The sequence below is a fragment of the Microtus pennsylvanicus genome, chromosome 2 (assembly GCF_037038515.1).
Source record: "Microtus pennsylvanicus isolate mMicPen1 chromosome 2, mMicPen1.hap1, whole genome shotgun sequence".
Classification (NCBI taxonomy): domain Eukaryota; kingdom Metazoa; phylum Chordata; class Mammalia; order Rodentia; family Cricetidae; genus Microtus; species Microtus pennsylvanicus.
Window position 1 is genome coordinate 9,731,075 of NC_134580.1, and position 18,980 is coordinate 9,750,054.

The 18,980-nt window shown below is 49.7% G+C and overlaps 2 protein-coding genes and 1 pseudogene across 2 annotated transcripts; 1 reads left to right on the forward strand and 2 right to left on the reverse strand.

Annotated features, from left to right (window-relative positions):
* Positions 1-422: 422 nt before the first annotated feature.
* LOC142844697 (apolipoprotein L2-like) lies at positions 423-7,808 on the forward strand. The gene is made up of 4 exons (XM_075963511.1): positions 423-492; positions 2,355-2,414; positions 2,669-2,795; positions 5,086-7,808. The coding sequence occupies exons 2-4, from the start codon at positions 2,384-2,386 to the stop codon at positions 5,960-5,962; spliced, it is 1,035 nt and encodes a 344-aa protein (XP_075819626.1). The 5' UTR covers positions 423-492; positions 2,355-2,383; the 3' UTR covers positions 5,963-7,808.
* A 3,470-nt stretch (positions 7,809-11,278) lies between these two features.
* On the reverse strand, positions 11,279-15,587 carry LOC142842913 (apolipoprotein L3-like). Its single transcript, XM_075959455.1, has 3 exons — positions 15,584-15,587; positions 15,362-15,488; positions 11,279-12,122 (listed from the first exon to the last, which is right to left on the reverse strand). The coding sequence occupies exons 1-3, from the start codon at positions 15,585-15,587 to the stop codon at positions 11,279-11,281; spliced, it is 975 nt and encodes a 324-aa protein (XP_075815570.1).
* A 771-nt stretch (positions 15,588-16,358) lies between these two features.
* Positions 16,359-17,353, reverse strand: LOC142843121 (succinate dehydrogenase [ubiquinone] iron-sulfur subunit, mitochondrial pseudogene; annotated as a pseudogene).
* Positions 17,354-18,980: the final 1,627 nt, after the last annotated feature.

Consider the following 18,980-nt stretch of genomic DNA (forward strand, 5'->3'; position numbering starts at 1 on the left):
ACAGCAGGCGTTGGGAGTCAGGTTGCCATGGAGACTGTGGGAGAGTGAGGGAGCAGGAAGAACAGAATGGAAGTGTCTCACTATGGAGGAGGGAGGGCTGAGGCAGGATGGCCTTGAAGCAGGGAATGGTCGGGAGGGAAGGGGGGAGGGGCTGCAGCAGGTTGGAGGACTGGTGTGCTGACTGAAAGGGCTTCAACTTGACCTCGAGAGGTCACTGAGGACTCCTTAGAGGGAGCAAACTGTCTTCACTCCTTTCCCTAACTCCCTGGCCAGGGGAGGAGTTGCTGAACTCTGTCTGCTCAGGCCGCAGCTGGGGGAAAAGAAGGCTCCTATCAGGGCTGCACAGCTGGCCAGGAGCAGGGCAGGGCTGACACAGGCTCCGCTTCCCCCAGTGTGGCCTCTGCTCTTCCTGGAACAGCCATCCGAACTGAGCCACAGGCCCCTTCAAGAGATCCACTGTGCCCACAATACCCAGCTGCGGTCCACAACCAGGTCAGTGCAGTGTTTTACCGAGGGGCCAGAGATGGAGAATGGGGCTTTCCTTGCGTATCAGCTTCTCTGCCTTGGTTGGGGAGCGAATAGTCACAAAAAAGAGTGCCAGAGCAGAGAGAACTTTATCTGGTCACGAAGGGAAAGAATATTAATCAGCCCCAGAGAACAGGCTGAGAGACTCCAGGAACTCTGGAGTCTCATTTGGTTGCTTCTTGCACAAACTGGGGTTCTCTGTTGTGGTGTCTGCTAGTTGCCATGACTGAGCTCTGAAGAGGTTGGGAGCTAGGCAAGCCTTGGTTAAATGAACCCTGTGGAAGTTACCCTTGTAATGGAGTGCTGGACCAAACAGGCCTCAGTGCACCCCGTGTGTGTGCTCAGCCGAGCAGGTTCAAGTCTGAAGATGAAGGTAGCGAAGAGACAGTTGCATTGTGAAGGAAGGTTCCATTTCATCTCATCTGGTTACTCGGTGGACATCTGCAGGCCTGTCACTGTTTCTGCCAGGCCTCTGTGTGCCTGGAAAATACCGTAAGAAATGAGTCTTACTGAGTACGCCATCCCAGAGGAATGGAACTGCTTTTAATGTTTAGTTTTCTGCGTAGGAAGTAAGTCAGTTTCTTTTCACCTTTTTTTGAAGTTTTTTGTTTTTGTTTTTTAGTTTTAGTTTAGTTTTGTTTTTAGAAATAGGGTAGCCCTGCTGATCTAGCATTTGCTATGGAGACCAGGCTGGCTTTAAATTTACAGAGATTGGCCTACTTCTGCCTCTAGAGTGCTGGGATTAAAGATGTGCACCACCAAACCAACCTAGATTTATTTTTCAAGTTCACACACACACACACACACACACACACACACACACACACTTACATGTGTGTGGAAGCCAGAGGACAACTTGTGGGAGCCAGCTCCCTCTTTTCAGTATGTGGGACCTGGGATTGAACTCTCTTCATCAGCCTTAGCTGCAAGCACCCTTGCCTGCGGTGCCATCTTGCCAGCCCTCTCGATAGATCTTAGGGAAATATTCTGAAATGGCGGCAAAGTACTATGCGAGGAACATGTCCTTGGCACTATTGTTCACGTAGAGGGTTGGATATGATATGAGGTCCAGTGATTAGGGAGGATGGCAGATGGGTTTGGGCATCCCAGAGCAGGCACAGAACAGACAGGATGTGGCAGGAATCTAGGGCCAGCTTGGATGCAGGATCCTGAAGGAGTGAGACATGGGCCTTGGGAGATCCCAGGAGCTCTGGTGAATATGCCCCCTTGCAGGGCATAGGCATTGCTGTGGGTGGGAAGCTGTTCGTAATATACCACGCATGGGTAGGAGGACCCTGCTGAATAGTTAAGGGACCCAAGCTTAGTCGCCAGAGGGTAGGGCATGGCTCAGAACGGTTTGGGTTCGTGAGCTAGCTCTAACACTGTTCTGAAGACTGGGGACGTTAGCTAACTCGTGGTCATCCTTCTCCATTGTGATGGGGCCGCAGTGCTTCTCATCTCATGGCACGTGTGCGGTGGATGTCTAAGGATTCCCGCAGTCTCTATCATTAGTCCACACATGCGCTCCTCCTCTTGGATAGCTGCCAGAGCATCCTGCTCCTCTTGCCTTCTGAGTCCAAATGCAGTTCCTTCCCCCAGGTTCCTCATCCACTGATCCTACCAGAGCAGGAGGCCTTTGCCTTGTCTGGAGCAGGGGTGGGCAGTTAGAGCCATATGGCTGGCTGGTTTTTTGCAGAGTCCACGGGAGAGAAACACTCTGTGTAAAGGCTGATCCTTGCCAGACACCGTGGAGGGAACTGAGGGACCCTAGTTCCCTGCCTTCTCGGCAGTTGTTCCCCTCCATCACACGGTGTGCTTTCTCCTCGCAGCTCGGACCCGAGACCCTGCAGTGGACACCATGGACCCGCCACCCTGCGAGGGCTCCCCAGGTATTTGCGTTCCTCTGGCTTCTTCTCCTCTGTGGCCTAGACCGCCATTCCTGAGTGCAGAGAAGTTGAGAACAGAGAAGGGGAGACCCAAGGGGGAACTACAGGAACTCTCCTGGGGCGTATAGGCGGAACTCACCTCCTCCCTGTCCTGCCTCCTAGGGTGGGACCAGGACAGTCTGGGAAGCTGACTCTGTGGATACCATCGCTCAAGTGCTTCTACTCTGTCCTCCAGCCTCACTTTCCTTTCCAACTAGGGAGCAAAAACTTCATCGAGGAAACCACTGAGTACCTTCAGCGCTCATCAGGGAGGGGAGATCTGCGGCTGCTGCTGACTGAAGATGGAGCCTGGGAGGCCTTCGTGGCGGAGGCTGAGTTGTCCAGGTCACCTGCGGTTGGGCACGCCCCCCTCCTTTTCTGGTTTCTCTTCCCTGCCTTAGAATGGTGCGGCCCCATTCACCAGTGCCCACCCAGTGTCCTTGTTCACATGCTAATTGTCTCCAGAACACCCTTATGGATGTACCCAGAACTGGGCTGTGTGGGTGTCCCCTTGTCTCTCTGGGAACTCTAGGGCCACCAAAAGACTGGACTATACACCATCTTCAAGGCTGACCTGGGATCGTTCATTCTCCTGGAGGTCAATGCCTTTAGTCTCCAATTCCCTGGAGGTCAGAAATGACACTAAAGCTGCCACCACATTCTGCCTGGTTAAGACTGAGCACCCTATACAGGGCGTTCCTGGGAACAGAAGTGGTTTGGATCCTGAATTTTCCTGATTTTAAAATATTTTCAACTGTGATCCATCATAGGAATGAGATCCAAGTCTCAACATGAAACACACTTCTATATTTTTTACACCTAGCAAACATCTTAACTTCCTATGCTCTTGTTAGCACACTTGTGTTTGAGTGTGACCTGTCCCCTGAGGTCAACTGTGGGGTTTTCCACTGTGGCATCATTTTGAAGCCGTTCACACTTAGAATAGTCAGTCAGGGTTGCTCAGTTTGAATGAGCTTTCTGCCAAAGTCCCAGCCAGATGCAGATGGTCCTGGTAGGCAGAACATGATCCAGATGACCCAGCCTACTGCTTACATCTCAGTGGCTGAGGGCGAAAGGGAGGCAATTCACAACACCATAGCAAAGATTCCATGAATTAAGGGTGACTTATATTCCAATCTCGCCTCCCTGTGTCCATCAGCAGAGTTCTCCCCCACCCATGACATGTGTTGATGACCACAGTGTTACCCTTGAGTAAGAAGCATCCTCATCAAACACCTGACACCAAGAGAATTTTTTTTAAACAAGGTCTTACGTAGCTCACATTGGCCTTGAATTCAGACATAACCAAAGGTGACCTTGAACTTCTGATCTTCCTGCCTCTACCTCCCAAGTACTGATACTACTGACTTGTAACATCATACCTGGTTTTATACAATGCTAGAGCTCAGCCTCACTCATGCTAGGCAGACATTTTGCCTACAGTGCTAGTCCCCAACCCCCAAAGAACATTTTTTAAAAGGTTTAAATTTTAAGAAAAGACTTATTTCTGTTTTATATGTATGAGTCTTTGCCTGAATGTATATGTGTGTGCCTGGTGCCCCTTGAGGCCAGAAGAGGGCCTTGGAACCCTTAGAACAGGCAGTTGTGTGCTCCCATGTGGCTGCTGGGAATCAAATCTGGGTACTCTGGAAGAGCAGACAGTGCTCTTAGCTGCTCAGTCATCTCTCTAGCCACAAGAGCATCTTAAACAAACCAACAAAATTTATATTATATTATATTATATTATTATATTATATTATATTATATTATTTATTTTTGAGATCTCTCTCTATAGTTCTGGCTGTCCTGGAACTCACTCTGTAGAGTCCGGCCTCCGACTCACAGAGATCTGCCCGTCTCTACCTCCTGAGTGCTGGGATTAAGGGCATGTGCCACCATGTCTGGCAATTTATTTACTCTTTATTTATATGCATGAGTGTGTACATGCACATTCCCCTGGAGGCCACGAGAGGTCAGCAGAGCCTTTGGATTTGGAGTTAGAGATGCCTGAGAGCCTTTTGATGTGAGTGCTGAGATCTAAATCCCAGCCCAGTACAAGTTCAACAAGCAGTTTTAACTGCAGAGCCTATTCTCCAGCACCTCCTGAAGAGCACCTTAACATGGTCTTTACTCACTGTACTCTACTGATGAAGGGCTATTTTCCATTACCAAGTGTTCACCAGCAAAAGAAAGATTCTGCATGTCCGTAAAATCCCTCCCGAGCTACAGAAAGCATGTTCTCATTTGCACAGGTCATGTGCTATGGAGCCTATAACAAACCATCTGTCTGTCTGTCTGTCTGTCTGTCTGTCTGTCTGTCTATCTATCTATCTATGGTTTTTTTGAGACAAGGTTTCTCTGTAGCTTTAGAGCCTGTCCTGGAACTCGCTCTGTGGACCAGGCTGGCCTTGACACAGAGATCCACTTGCCTCTGCCTCCCAAGAGCTGGGATTAAAGGTGTGCACCACCTGGCTTGTTCTATGTATGTATGTATGTATGTATGTATGTATGTATGTATGTATGTATGTGTTTGTTTGTAGTACTGGGCATGGAGCCCAGGCCCCGTGCATATTAGACCGGCAGTCCAGCCTTGACCTAAACCCACAGCTAAACTCTCTCTCGATGCCTGTTACAGAGCTGATGCAGACGCACTGCGTGATGCTCTCAATGACCTCACAGCAAACATGGCCGAGGAAGACCAAGACAGGCTCCAGCGTGATCTGCAGGACACGGAGAAGTTTGTGGAAAAGTTTCCTCAGGTGAAACTGGAACTTGAGGAGCACATCAGGATGCTCCAGGCCCTTGCAGACAGGGTTGACAAGGTTCACAGGGATTGCACCATCTCCAAGGTGGTGGCCAGCTCCACCAGCACTGTCTCCGGGGTCCTGACCCTCCTTGGCCTCGCTCTGGTACCTGTGACAGCTGGGGCCAGTCTGGTGCTCTTGGCAACGGGGATGGGCCTGGGAGCAGCAGCGGCTGTGACTAGTGTCTCTACTGGTATCGTGGACCACACAAGTGAGTCATCGGCCAAAACGAGAGCCAGTCACCTGGTGTCAAGCAGTATGGACAAAGTGAAGATGGTTGCAGAGGCCGTGGTTCATTCAGGGCCCCGAGTCTATGAGTTATCTGAGAACTGCTACCGAGTCCTGCGATGCCTTCAACAGAGCATCTACGCCATCAAGCTCACCAAAGCCAACCCTGCCTTAGCAAGCAGTGCCAAGCGCCTCTTGACCATGGGGAGCATCTCTGCCCAAAGTGGGAAGCAGGTGAAGAACGCCTTTAGGGGCACTGCCCTGGCCATGAGCAGAAGAGCCTGGGTCATGAATGCAGCCACCACAGGTGTGGCCCTCATTGGGGATGTGATCGGCCTTGTGAAAGAATCCAAGCGTTTGCACAAGGGGGCAAAGGCGCAGTCAGCTGAGGAGTTGAGGCAGCAGGCTCAGGAGCTGGAGGAGAAATTGGGGGTGCTCATCCAGATCCATGAGAGTTTGCAGTCAGGATCAACTCAGTAGCAGGCTTCCTCTCCCAAAGCAGTGCTGGGGCATGCACTTAGAGCTGGGGCATGCACTGAGAGCTGAGGCATGCACTGAGAGCTGAGGCATACACTTAGAGCTGGGACATGCACTGAGAGCTGAGGCATGCACTGAGAGCTGAGGCATACACTTAGAGCTGGGACATGCACTGAGAGCTGAGGCATGCACTTAGAGCTGGAGCATACATTGAGATCTGGGCATGCACTGAGAGCTGAGGCATGCACTTAGAGCTGGAGCATGCACTTAGAGCTGGGACATGCACTGAGAGCTGAGACATGCACTTAGAGCTGGGACATGCACTGGGAGCTGAGACATGCACTTAGAGCTGGGACATGCACTTAGAGCTGGGGCATGCACTTAGAGCTGGGGCATGCACTTAGAACTGGAACATGTACTTAGAGCTGGGACATGCACTGAGAACTGAGACATGCACTTAGAGCTGGGACATGCACTTAGAGCTGGGGCATGCACTTAGAGCTGGGGCATGCACTTAGAGCTGGGACATGCACTTAGAACTGGAACATGTACTTAGAGCTGGGACATGCACTGAGAGCTGGGGGATGCTCTTAGAGCTGGGGCATGCTCCTGAAGGGTTATCTTGGTTCTGGCTCTTTCATGTTGGTTCTCTATGCTTCCTGACTGCCCTATGGTGATCACTTTCCCTCTGCCATGACCCTGTGCCATGAAGTTTCTCTCAAAGACCGAAAAGCAATGGAGCCAGCTAAATGTGGATTGGAATTGCTAAACCATGAGTAGAAACAAGCCTTTCATGCTTTAAAGAGTGAATGACTGACCCAACACAGGAGGGGGTGGTGGCGAGACTGGAGAGAGACTAGAGTCTCGCTGGATTCATTTGTCTGTGGGGATGGGGGCTTGTAGAAGTGGAACACTCTTCTCGCCTGTGGGAGGACTCTCAGGTAAGATGGAGGCCACATGGACTCCACAGAAGTCCTTGATCTCAGTTTCTCAACACTGCCTAGCTTTCATAGTGTTAGGAGGTGCTATGCAGGCTCCTGGGGAAGAACCCCTCAGTGGTCTTATCCAGAAGCAAACCTCATACTCTTAGTAGTGATCCCAGGCTAGATGTGCCCATTGGTGCAGTGGTGGCTAAAGGTTAAGGGAGAAACCAGCTACTTTTGCAATGGATTTGGGGAAAGCCTGTTTCATAGGTGGAAACTCATGCCCAGTCCTGTAAGCCTTCTAAAAAGCCAGGAGGTCATAGGCACAAGGGGGGACCTACTACATTTGACTTGCTGAGGCTGGACATGTTGTCAAGCAGTCTTCTGAGTATTTCTTTCTATACCCATAGATCAGTGCTTGCCTCACCCTTGGCCAGAGAAGCTTCTCTCTGCAGTGGGCAGCAAGCAATGCAGGTTCTTGACTGCTTAAGTGCCAAGAATAAGTGACTGTCATGTGCTGAGCTCCAGTTGAGATGTCCGTATCCCTTCCCACCTCCTGACACCTGCCAAGGCTCAGGGAACATCATGGAAGAGGGGTGGAAAGAACTTAAGAGCTACAGGATGGGGAGGAGGGCCGTGAAATGCTCTCTTCTGGGCGTGGCAGGGTTGTGGCTCTCGCAAACTCGTTGCAGCTATGGCCACCCACACTTGGTCAAGCCAGCTGGATCAGTCAAGGTGCCAGCAGCAAGGGGCACCAGTTGGACTCGGTGGGGGTAAGAAATGAAACAAAGGTAGAAGGGGCATATGTTGTGGGTGTCTGGGGAGAGTGTGGGAGGTTGGGGATGGATATGATCAATATAATAGTCTATATGTATGAAATTACCAAAGAATAAATAAAAGAGACGTATAAGAGCCATCATCAGAGTGTCCAGCCCCAGAAGCTGGCTCACGATCTGTTTTAGAGTGTGACGAACGGGTTGCACAGACAGCAGTGCAAGAGTGCTGTGTGTGTCAGGGAGCTCTTGAGAGTCCTGCTGGAATCTGGCAGCTGGATGATCAAGGCTCCCGCCCAATAGGAGAGGTCCCAAAGGTCTGTTTGGCTGCTGTTTGACTTTTGGTTTCGGGTTTTAAAAATGGACTTTGCAAAGGAGAGGGGACTTTTGGCGGGGCAGTCCCCAGCTGCCTATTCGTTTCCTGTCATTTGCCTTCATGGTTTTTCTAGGAAACAGGTTGTCTTCAGCTGCAGCCAGCAAGCGCTTGTTGGCAAGTAGAAGCTGCCAGGGTCAGGACCCCATGCTGACTGCTGGGGTCTAACTCCTGATGTCACCGGGGCTCTATGTGCTCTGGCTTCCCACCTCCCCATAGGGCCTCTCCCCCAGCAGGGACTGCTGCCATGATTCATCGCTGTGAAGTGATGCGGTTGGTGGTTCTCATCTGTCCGTACCTCTGTCCAGCACATCTTCCCTGACCCCTGGGCTGCTGTGGAGAAGAAGAGGTTCTTGAGTCAAAGACTCATGGGCCTGGATGAGCTCCTGCAACTTCTGTTCCAGGTCCTGAGCCTGCTCCTGCAGCTCTGCGAATGCTTTGAGTTTTTACAAGGCTGACTACGTCCATTAGAATGGAAATGTCTACGGTGGCTGTGCCCATTGGCATGGACAAGATGGTGACCATTGCTGCTTGATAAAGTTCCAGCATTTTGACTTTGCGGATCACAGTTTTCCAGCACCCTTTGGTTCTGTGTGTTATATGCTTGGTTCCAAACAGATTAGGAGATTCTCTTTTGTCCTCCAAGAGAGACTGACATTTTCAAGATGTCCCCTCTCTGCTGTCTCCCTGTAGAGATAGGATTTACAGAGACCCCTGTACATAGACCTATCCCTCTCTTTCTGCAGCAGATTCTGTAGACCAGTGGTTCTCAACCTGTGGGTCGGGAGCCTTTTTGGGCGGGTGTGTGTTTCAAATAACCCTTTCACAGGGGTCACCTAAGAGCATTGGAAATTCCAGATATTTACATTATGATTCATAAATAACAGTGGCAAAATAACAGTTATGAGGTGACAACAACAAAAATTTTATGGTTAGAGTCACCACAACATGAGGAAGTGGTTTTTTTTTTCAGACAGGGTTTCTCTGTGGCTTTGGAGCCTGTCCTGGAACTAGCTCTGTAGACCAGGCTGGTCTCGAACTCACAGAGATCCTCCTGCCTCTGCCACCTGAATGCTGGGATTAAAGGCATGCGCCACCATTGCCGGGCGAGGAAGTGTTTTAAGAGAAGCCAGCATCAGGAAGGCTGAGAATCACTGCTGTGGACACTCCTCCATCCAGCTCACCAAAGCCCAGCTCCTACAGTGGCTTCTCCCAACTCTTTCACTAATACCATGGTGCCAAAGCGAGCCTTCTTCCTCCTTGAGAACACTTGACTGATTCACCTGACTCTAACAGGAGTGTCCCGAAGACAGAGATACCAGGTGCTTAAAAGAAATCTCACACTGACTCAGAACTGAGAGATAGACAGTTATTTATTTAGGGGGAAAACTTACAAATCAGGATTCTCTGCTTGAACGGTGGATGGAGATGAGATCCAAAACAACCTGAACGATCAAAATGGGAACCAGGGGGGAGGAGATAAGGGGCCAGATGCAATTTGGCATCCGGATAGTCTCTGAGGCCACGCCCCAGTAGGCAGGTAAACCTTCCTGTAGCAGTGTCCCTGGGATCCTTGGCTGATAAACATGGACTGTACAGGTGTATGTTGCCGGTGTCATGTAAAAGGAACAAATAAACTAAGGCAACTGTGAGGGGTCTCTAGGCCTTTCAGAGGTAGCCATGGCTACCAAAGGTTCCTTGGTCACTCCATCATAGCCAACACCCTAGACAAAGGGCATGGTTCAGACCAGCTGGACATCTGAGAGACCATGCAAGACAAAACCTCCAAGAACTGTAAAGCATAGGGAAGGAAATTGCATGTTCTGCTGACAGTCATTCTGAACCAGTCCATACCATCAGTAGACGAGAAATCCTCAGCCCGTCAAGGGTTCTGAGAATATGTTTCTTATTCCAGTGTCCCTGAGTTGAGTCACAACACTTCAGAGCCATGGGATTGTTACCCAAAGGCAAATGGAAGTCAGGAGACCAATGCCTAGAGGAACCAGTGGGCCAAGATTACACAGGCTCAATGTGTTAGATCCAGCTTGGCCTGACTACAGCCATCTGAGTCTAAGCATCAAGAGTGGCCATGAGAAACTCTAACCTGCTGCCCCTACATGGCCTGTCATTACAGTGGCATGTGGGTTTTGCACGGGGACTGCAGGGCTGTCAGTGTTAGAGACACACCTAGCATCCTTAGTGTTAGCTGAGACCAGAGTAGTCACATTCTGACTCTGATGAATGGCACCAGTATCCTGCTTACCATATGTAACTCCTCCCTCTGAGCCCTGTGGCAGCCCACCAGGCTTCCATCTTCCCTCTACTTGGCACTGTGCATAGCTCTCCACCAACGATAACACTATGCTATCTTGACCCCGCCTTTTTCTTTGCTCCCATGCTACCTTCTTCTGTCACAATCGACTGCTCTATACTCAATTTATCTAGACCAGGAGGTTAATATTTATTGAACACGAGTCTATAAATATAAGAGGACAAGAGCCAGTTAATCTGAGACACTGTCTTGGCCATCACACCTCTCTCCAGTATGAGAGGAAGCTGAGGGTCACAGGCTGAGTCTCCTGTCATAGACATGTTGACCCCAAATCACAAGTTATCTGACCTCTCATGTAAATCTGCCTTGACTCTCAACCCCCAGAACTGACCACTGACACATCACACACACAGACATTCACTTTGATGCCATTGGTCTCTCTGGTGACCCTGTCCCCCCTGGAGGACTGACTACTTCTCAAGAACTCCATCTTTTCTGCTGTCACCACCACCATCCTCAACATCATCATCATCCCCATCACTATCACTATGCAGAGGTCACTGCCTGGAGGACACAAGGGTGAGTTGATCCTGCTGATGCTGGAGTGATGCTGAAGTGTCGTAGGGACACTTCCCCTGGGAGAGGGGATGTGGTCAGCTGCTGTGGCTCCTCCATATACAGAACTCTCACGCTGACTTTCTCCCTCCTCAGGTTTCCTGCCTTCTCCTTGCTTGTTCCTACACAGCCCTCTCTGATCACACCCACCATGTTTTAGTAACATTCTCTACTCTTTAGGCCACTCTGGCCCCTTCTTTTAGACCCCAGTTCCTGTCTTCCCAATGAATCGCTAGCCTTCAGCATTGACCTTACTGTGCTGGGCCACAGAAACACAAAGGTCTCAATACTCAGTTCCAGAGACTTGATCTCATGCTATTTCCCTTGTAATAGCATGCCTCAAGCTAACTGCGGCATGAGGGTTCACTGAGGCAGGTCCGACTGAAGAGCCTTGTGGATCTGCTCAAAGTTCTGCAGCTTCTCCTCCAGCTTGTTAGCCAGGTCCCGCAGTGCTGTAGCCGACTGTGTTGGCGTTCCATTGTACAAATCCATGGAGTCAGTCACTAGGCGATACACATCCAATGCAAGGATGATACTGGTAAAGCCTACTGTTCTAATCCTGGCTCCTCTGGTCACTGGGAGAGCAAGGCTGGGTAATGTCTTCCCCATGTGCCTTGAGCCTTGGTCAGGGATGCGTCCTGTAGCCCTTGCTCTTAAGTGAGAGCTGGCTTTGGCTGTCCGGATGGCATCAATCTGCTCTTTGAAGGCTTTCCAGGTCCTGACTAAAGTCAAGCTTGTATTACCAAGTTTGACTGTGATCATAGGCACGATCTTCATAATCGTGTTCAGTATGTTCATGCTGGCTCCAACCAGGCGACTGGCTTCACTTTCATCTGACAAGCGGCTTGACTCTTCCACAATGGTGGTGGTGAGACTAGTTATACTGGCTGCCAGCCCCAAGGAGGCTGCTGAGAGCAGCAGACTGGCCCCACCTGTAATGGATCCCATGCCTAAACAAAGGAGTGCAGAGGCGATGCTGCTGGAGCCGGACACCACATTGGAGATGGTGCAGCCCCTGTGCACCTGGTCAAGATGGTCAGCCAGAGCTCGGAGCTTCCTGATGTGTTCTTCAAGTTTCCTTTTCAACTCAGGAAATTCTTTCAAAAAATTCTCTTTCTGCTGCTGCTTTTGGGGTTCATCATTTTCATCTGCGGGTTCCTGTGCTAAATGCTTCTCCAGAACATCATGCAACGCAGCTTCCTGCTCACTGTGATGGAAGAGGTCAAGTGCATGAAGAAAACAGTTATTATTTTTTTAAAGCTAAAAGCTTGTACAAACCTCACTTTCATACCACAAACCCAACGGGCAAAAATTTTACATATACCCAATTTTGTGGTCGGCCATGAACATTTGGTACCTCATACATGACTGTAGGGGTCTGTGTGTAAAGTAGAGTCAAGACACTGTAGTGAGACTCTTGATGAAATGCCTCCACTCACGGTCAGTGTCATCACTATCTGTGGGAGCCCTGTAGACGAGCACAGGGAGGTGGGATTAGAGCAAGTACTCTTTAGTTCAGAGAACTGTGTGTGCTGTGAAGGATTCACATTTCCCAGGAGTCTCCTTTCTGCTACCAGCAGCTGGGAAGTCATCTTCAGCCCGTGCAGAACCCAGCCTGCAGGAATGCCCGTGCTTGCCTGGGGAGCTCTGCAATGGATCATGCATAAACAGTGCATGCCAAGAGTGCACTCATCAATCTGAAAGGATGCCAAACCTGAGCAGTCTGAAGCCCCACATCCGTCCTCATGGGACAGTACGCAGGGACAGCACAATCGCTTTAGGAGCTTTGCATACCCCCCCCCCCATCTCCTGTACAGTGTCAGCATTTGTGTAGATTCGGGTCCCACTTGTAAGAAACTTCACTAAATATCTACAAATAACTCAAAGTGGGGAAATGCAGGATCTGTTCACAAGAATTTTCTATAAAAATGCTCAACCTGAAAGATAGGAGGTGTGGTGGGAACTTTGGTGCCATTTCTGACCTGCAGTGGACCCGGAGGCCAAAGCACTGACTTTAGGAAGATTTCTATGAGGCCTCTGTCACTGAATTGATCTGTTGTTGGTGTCCCTGTATGGGATGTGCTGTCTCCTGCCCTCCTGACATGTGTCTGCAGGTCCCCAGCTCCTTGTGTGTACAGAGTGACTCCACCTCTGTCCTTTAGGGCAACAGTCCTGAGCAGTGTCCTCCTGGCTTCTTGGACCTGCTTCAGGATGAAGATTCTTTCCTAGGGAGGGCTTTCTGGTGTGAAGTGTTCATGTGATTTCCTGGTGTGCAGAGGTCATGTGATTTCCTGGTGTGCAGTGGTCATGTGATTTCCTGGTGTGCAGAGGTCATGTGATTTCCTGGTGTGCAGAGGTCATGTGATTTCCTGGTGTGCAGAGGTCATGTGATTTCCTGGTGTGCAGTGGTCATGTGATGCCTGGTGTGCAGTGGTCATGTGATTTCCCGGTGTACAGTAGTCATGTGATTTGTCACACACTCAATGCAGGACAACAATATGTCCTAAGGAGACGAAACTTGAAGCTTGAATCTCTCTCATTTCCATCTGGTGGATGTTTCTATTGGCTCATTTTTAACCCTCTGTGTTTTGTGGTCAACTGTTACTATGTGGCAACTGTCTTACATGTGAATTCTGATTGTTTTTAAAAGTTCTCAATCCTGGTTGCTTTAAAGTAGTCCTTCATCAACAGCTGGTGTCAAACATAAAAAGAAGGCTCACAGACTGTGGTGAAACACGCCTTTAATCCCAGCACTTGGGAGGTAGAGGGAGGCGGATCTCTGAGTTCGAGACCAGCCTGGTCTACAAGAGCTAGTTCTAGGACAGGCTCCAAAGCTACAGAGAAACCCTGTCTCGAAAAACAAAACAAAACAACACAACAAAAAAAAAGGAAGACTCACTGGTACTCTTTTATCAGACTTTGTCATTTAGCTATCTTGGAGAATTTAAAATTAAACCCCAAACAAACCCTCAGAGCCACAAGAGACCTTCCAGATCATTTGCCTGTGGTCTGCTCTCTGCAGACGCCAGGCTCTTTCCCTCCATTTGTTGGAGCTCACAAGATTGGTGCAAGCCCCAGATGACTGAGACAGATCGGCTGCCACTAACCCTGATTCCACACTGACTCCCACCCCTCACTCAGTCCTGACCCACCACCTGGCAGGTCTAGTTCAGGGTCCTGCAGACAGAGGTCACCAGGATACCAGACACCACAGCTGGTATCAGCATCACATTTGAACACAGCAACAGCATGTGCAAAGATGCAAGGAGCTTGGAGAGCAGTAAGCAGTAGGCCAGATAGCCCTTGAATTTGGACAAGGCAATAAGAGAAGCACTTTCCTCTGCTATGGTGACACAGGGGTCCCCTTAGATTCCAAGATTTACGTGAATAATCCTCCAATCACACTGAATTTTGAAGCTATCTCTAGCCACATGTCCTTCCTCATAATCAGGGAGCACCATGTAGAACAGAAGCAAGTCGCAAAGAACACCTGGGAACTCTTAAGCAAAGACAGTGTGTGGAGGGTACACCTGGGCACAGGCCTGCACATCGATGAAGATGAAGCCAGAGCAGGGGACAAATGTCCCTTCTCTTACCCTGACCATCCTCTTCTCTGTGCCTCCAATTCCTCTGTCCTTCCAGCCCTGCTGTCCTTGCCTTCTGCCTGCACCTCCATTCTAGGGTCACTCTCAGTCTTTCCTGGACCGTGGATGAGATACTGGTCCTGGTCTCTCTGGGCTTTGGAAAGGGAGCTGGTACTTGGTTTCCCATCCCTGACCTGCTGCTCATCCCAGGCTGTCATCATGTCCTATCAGCCTGCACTTTTATTCCTACTGACCACAGCTGGGCTCCAGATCTCAGTAAGGACAGTCAGGGTCAACCCAGCTCTGTGCAGCTGCACTGTGGCCTCTCGGCCTCCTCAGTTCACAGAGGATCCTGCTGTTGTTATAGTTCCTCAGGTGGGATAGAACCTGGTGACAGGGCTGACCATATCTAGACTTTTCTCACTTGTCTCACAATAAGTTCTTGATTCCTCAGTCCTACAGGAGACTCCTGGCCCTGGTCTCTTCTCATTTCTAAAGTAGCTCTCAGTGATAATTTCAGGAGCACCCACTGTGTACTGGCCACATGCTGAGAGCTACACACACATGATCTTATTTCCTCACACTGCAGTCTCATGGTGGGGAAACTCAGGAAGTGCTAACTAACTTGCCAAGGTCACAGAACTAGTAGATGGCAGAATCGGTCCCGGCACCTTGAGCAACATCTTCAGTCAACCTGAGGTGATGTCCACCAAGGATAAAATAGTGGAAACATGCCTCGTGGATTGTTGAGAAGGAATGTCCACAACCCCACCCCTGGGACTCCCTAGAGTGGGTATGCCTGCCCAGAAAGCCCTCATCCTCATGGTGTGGTGGGCAGCGCTGGGTGCACCATGCAGGTAACCTTGACAACTCTGCTGCCTCCACAAACGCCTTCCAGGCTCCATCTTCAGTTATTAGGTGCTCCAGATCCTCTCTGCTGAGTGCTTTTGTGAGAAAATCAGTGACTTCTTTCACAATGCGTCCTGCCTCTACCAAGAAAAAGAGTGAGGTTAGAAGACAGCATGGAAGAGGTTAAATGGCAAGAAGCAGGAGGTGGCCAGATGCCATGTTCCCAAGCATTTGCCCATGGATCCTAATGGGGTCTCCAGGGTTGGTGGTTCAATTATGTCTCCCAAAGCCACATGTAAAAGCCCTTGGCTCAGCAACTGTTGCTTGGATACAGAACCTTTAAGGAAGTAAAGTAATGAAGACAAAATGATGCCATGAATATGGAGACAGTGGGACTGGTGTCCTTATGACAATGAGATACCAGAGGTCCACTCTCTATCATCTGTCCGTCATTTTATTATCTATTATGTGTACACAAGTGTCTCTCTGTGTCCCCCTCCCCCTCCATCTATTTCTTACTCTGACCCTTCTCCACCCATACAGAGGAGACACCATGTGCAAATGTAATGACCCTGCTCCCTCTGCACACCAGGATGAGGGTGCTTATTTGGACCAAATTTTCATATGTTCATCATGGACATGGGCTGAGGGGACTCGCAGACCTTTTGTTAAAGTCCCTTGTTACATCTACCACGAGCCTCTGACAGGTCAAACACGTGGCACCAGCTCCTTCAAATGCTACTTTCAAGCCACTAGTGGGTTCTCCATTTGCATGTTGTGTCAATAGTAGAATTTTAAACAATATGGAATTAACATCAGTGTCTACTGAGCATGGGAGGGGCTCAGGTTGTTTCCTGACTTAAGGAGCTCTGACACCATAGAGAGCATCTGTGACCACTTAAGTCCTGCATATTTCATGACTCCACAGGCAGTATCCATACACAGAGCACCAGGTTTGACTGTTAGCTTGGGATGGACCCTTGTCACAATAAACCACACCAGATTGCAGCTTTTTTTTTATTTCTTAAAATGTTTATTATACATGCTGTTTTCCTGGAGAATCCAGGTGTTTGAAGTAGGAGCTGACAGGCACATTCAGCACGGTGAGGATTAAGCCAGTGACCTCTTCTTGTAGGTCGCCATCATCTTCTTGATTTCAGCAATGGCTTTCCCTGGATTTAGACCCTTGGGGCAGGTCCGGGTACAGTTCATGATGGTGTGGCAGCGGTAGAGAGAGAAGGGATCCTGCAGTTTGGCCAGGCGCTCCTCTGTGAAGTCGTCTCTGGAGTCGATCATCCAGCGATAGGCCTGCATGAGAACGGCAGGTCCCAGGTACTTGTCTCCGTTCCACCAGTAGCTGGGGCAGCTGGTACTGCAGCAGGCGCACAGGATACATTCATACAGTCCATCCAGCTTCGCCCGATCCTTGATGGACTGCAGATACTGCTGCTTGCCCTCCTGGGACTCATCCTTCTTCTTCAGATAGGGCTCAATGGATTTGTACTGTGCGTAGAAGTTACTCAGGTCAGGGACTAGATCCTTGATCACATACATATGCGGAAGAGGGTAAATTTTTGAGACTTTGTTGAGGTCCGTGTCGATCCTACTAGTGCACGCCAGAGTGTTGTCTCCGTTGATGTTCATAGCACAAGAGCCACAGATCCCTTCTCTACATGATCTTCGGAAGGTCAGAGTGGAATCTATTTCATTCTTAATCTTGATTAGAACATCCAACACCATAGGTCCACACTTATTCAGATCAACTTCGTAAGTCTGCATTCGGGGTTTATCTCCAGTCTTGTCTGGGTCCCATCGGTAAATGGCAAATTTTTTGACTCGAGGAGCTGCAGCAGCAGCTGTCTGTGCCCCTCGGCAGGCCTGAAACTGCAGGCCGACTCGGCCGAGAGCGGTAGCCGGGAAGCCGCGCTTCAAGGAGACCCCGACCGCCGCCGCCATCTTTGCTCGTGACGTCAGCCCCACCCGTTAGCCTCCGTCACCCCTTCGAACACCGCGGTGGAATCTGGCATCTCACCCTGAGGCCCGCTAGCCGCCGAAAGCAGATTGCAGCTTTTTTCATCAAAACAGTGTCTTTCCAGGAGCAAGAACGTTTTGGTTTTCTCCCTTCAGAAGCTGGAGTCTGGGTGGTTGGGGTCCTGTCACCACTGCCGCTTCCCACTGCTCCACTGCAGAGCAGGAGCCTCCTGTTTACATCCCCAACCCCTCACAGCCATTCTGTGACCTTGAGATTCCTAGTGTCCTTTGGTCTCCAGTGCAAAGCGTCAAACATTATCATTTCCTACTGTCCCACTTGCTCTTCCATTGTAGACCTGCATAGAGTCACTATTAATAGTCATTCTAGAGACTCTGTATTATGCTCTGTTGAGCTTTTCCCCACCAAATAATTAGTCCATTACTTTTTAATTTAGTCTTCTGTAAGTTCTCAGAATATGGACAGAAAACACGACCTCTAGCCCAGCTGCCAATGAAGTCCTTGCATTCCCCTGAAACTGCATGAGCCGTCTGCACCTTTCTGCGCTGCTTTCAGCAGGACTGCCTTCCAGGGTCCTGGCACACGGACCCCTGGGGCTCTGCTAACAGTGTTCAATTAATTTCTAGTCCATAGTTAGAAGTCTCTCATTCCTTGCATGCATGTATATTTCTCTCTCCCCACTCACTTTCTATACATAAACAGCAAATATTTACTATATATACTCCACACACATACACACACTCTCTTTCTACACACACACACACACACACACACACACACACACACACACACACACAGAGTCTCTCCCTCCTCTCTCTCTCTCTCTCTCTCTCTCTCTCTCTCTCTCTCTCTCTCTCTCTCTCGGACCTGCTGGACAATGACTTCTCTGCAGTCATCATAAACACCACCACAGGAGCGCATTAGTGAAGATCCATTTGGCCTCCAGCTCCACAGGGAGAGATGTCCAGAGTGGCAGTGAAGGGGCAGAAGCCGGTGTTAGAAATGGAGAGATCACATCTCTACTGCACCTAAGAATCATAGAATGTACTGGAAGGGGCAAGGTTATGAACTCTATTTTATTTGGCTATATTTTATTTTATTTTTTGATTTTTGAGACAGGGTTTCTCCGTAGCCTTTTGGTTCCTGTCCTGGAACTAGCTCTTGTAGACCAGGCTGGCCTCAAACTTACAGAGATCCGCCTGCCTCTGCCTCCTGAGTGCTGGGATTAAAGGCGTGCGTCACCACCACCCGGCTTTTTATTTTATTTTTGAGACAGAGATCTGTAGTAATAAGGGCAGCGGTGGCGGGGCTGCATCCCCAACACTCCAGCTGCCTGCATGGCTAGCTTTACCCGAAATAATTACACGGACACTGTATTCTTTTAAACACTGCTTGACCCATTTCTATCTAGCCTCTTCTAGGCTAACTCTCGCACCTGGACTAGCCCATTTCTTATCATCTGTGTAGCTCCGGTCTTACCGGGAAAGATTCAGCATGTCTGACCTGGCGGCTTGCTTCATCATGTGCGTCTGCCTGGGAGAGCGGAGCATGGCCTCTCTTCTGAGGCGTCTGCTCCCGAGAGGAGAGCTGTCGAGTCTGAGCTCACTTCCTCTTCCTCCCAGCGTTCTGTTCTGTTTACTCC

Bases quoted from the DNA above. Each gene is read 5' to 3' on its own strand.
- LOC142842913 (XM_075959455.1), bottom strand. The intron at 12,123-15,361 runs GTTACCTGCATG...CTTCCATCACAG, and splicing joins GAGGCAGCAGAGTTGTCAAG to TGAGCAGGAAGCTGCGTTGC.
- LOC142844697 (XM_075963511.1), top strand. From the start codon at position 2,384: ATGGACCCGCCACCCTGCGAGGGCTCCCCAG. The intron at 2,415-2,668 runs GTATTTGCGTTC...CTTTCCAACTAG, and splicing joins ACCCTGCGAGGGCTCCCCAG to GGAGCAAAAACTTCATCGAG. The intron at 2,796-5,085 runs GTCACCTGCGGT...TGCCTGTTACAG, and splicing joins GCGGAGGCTGAGTTGTCCAG to AGCTGATGCAGACGCACTGC.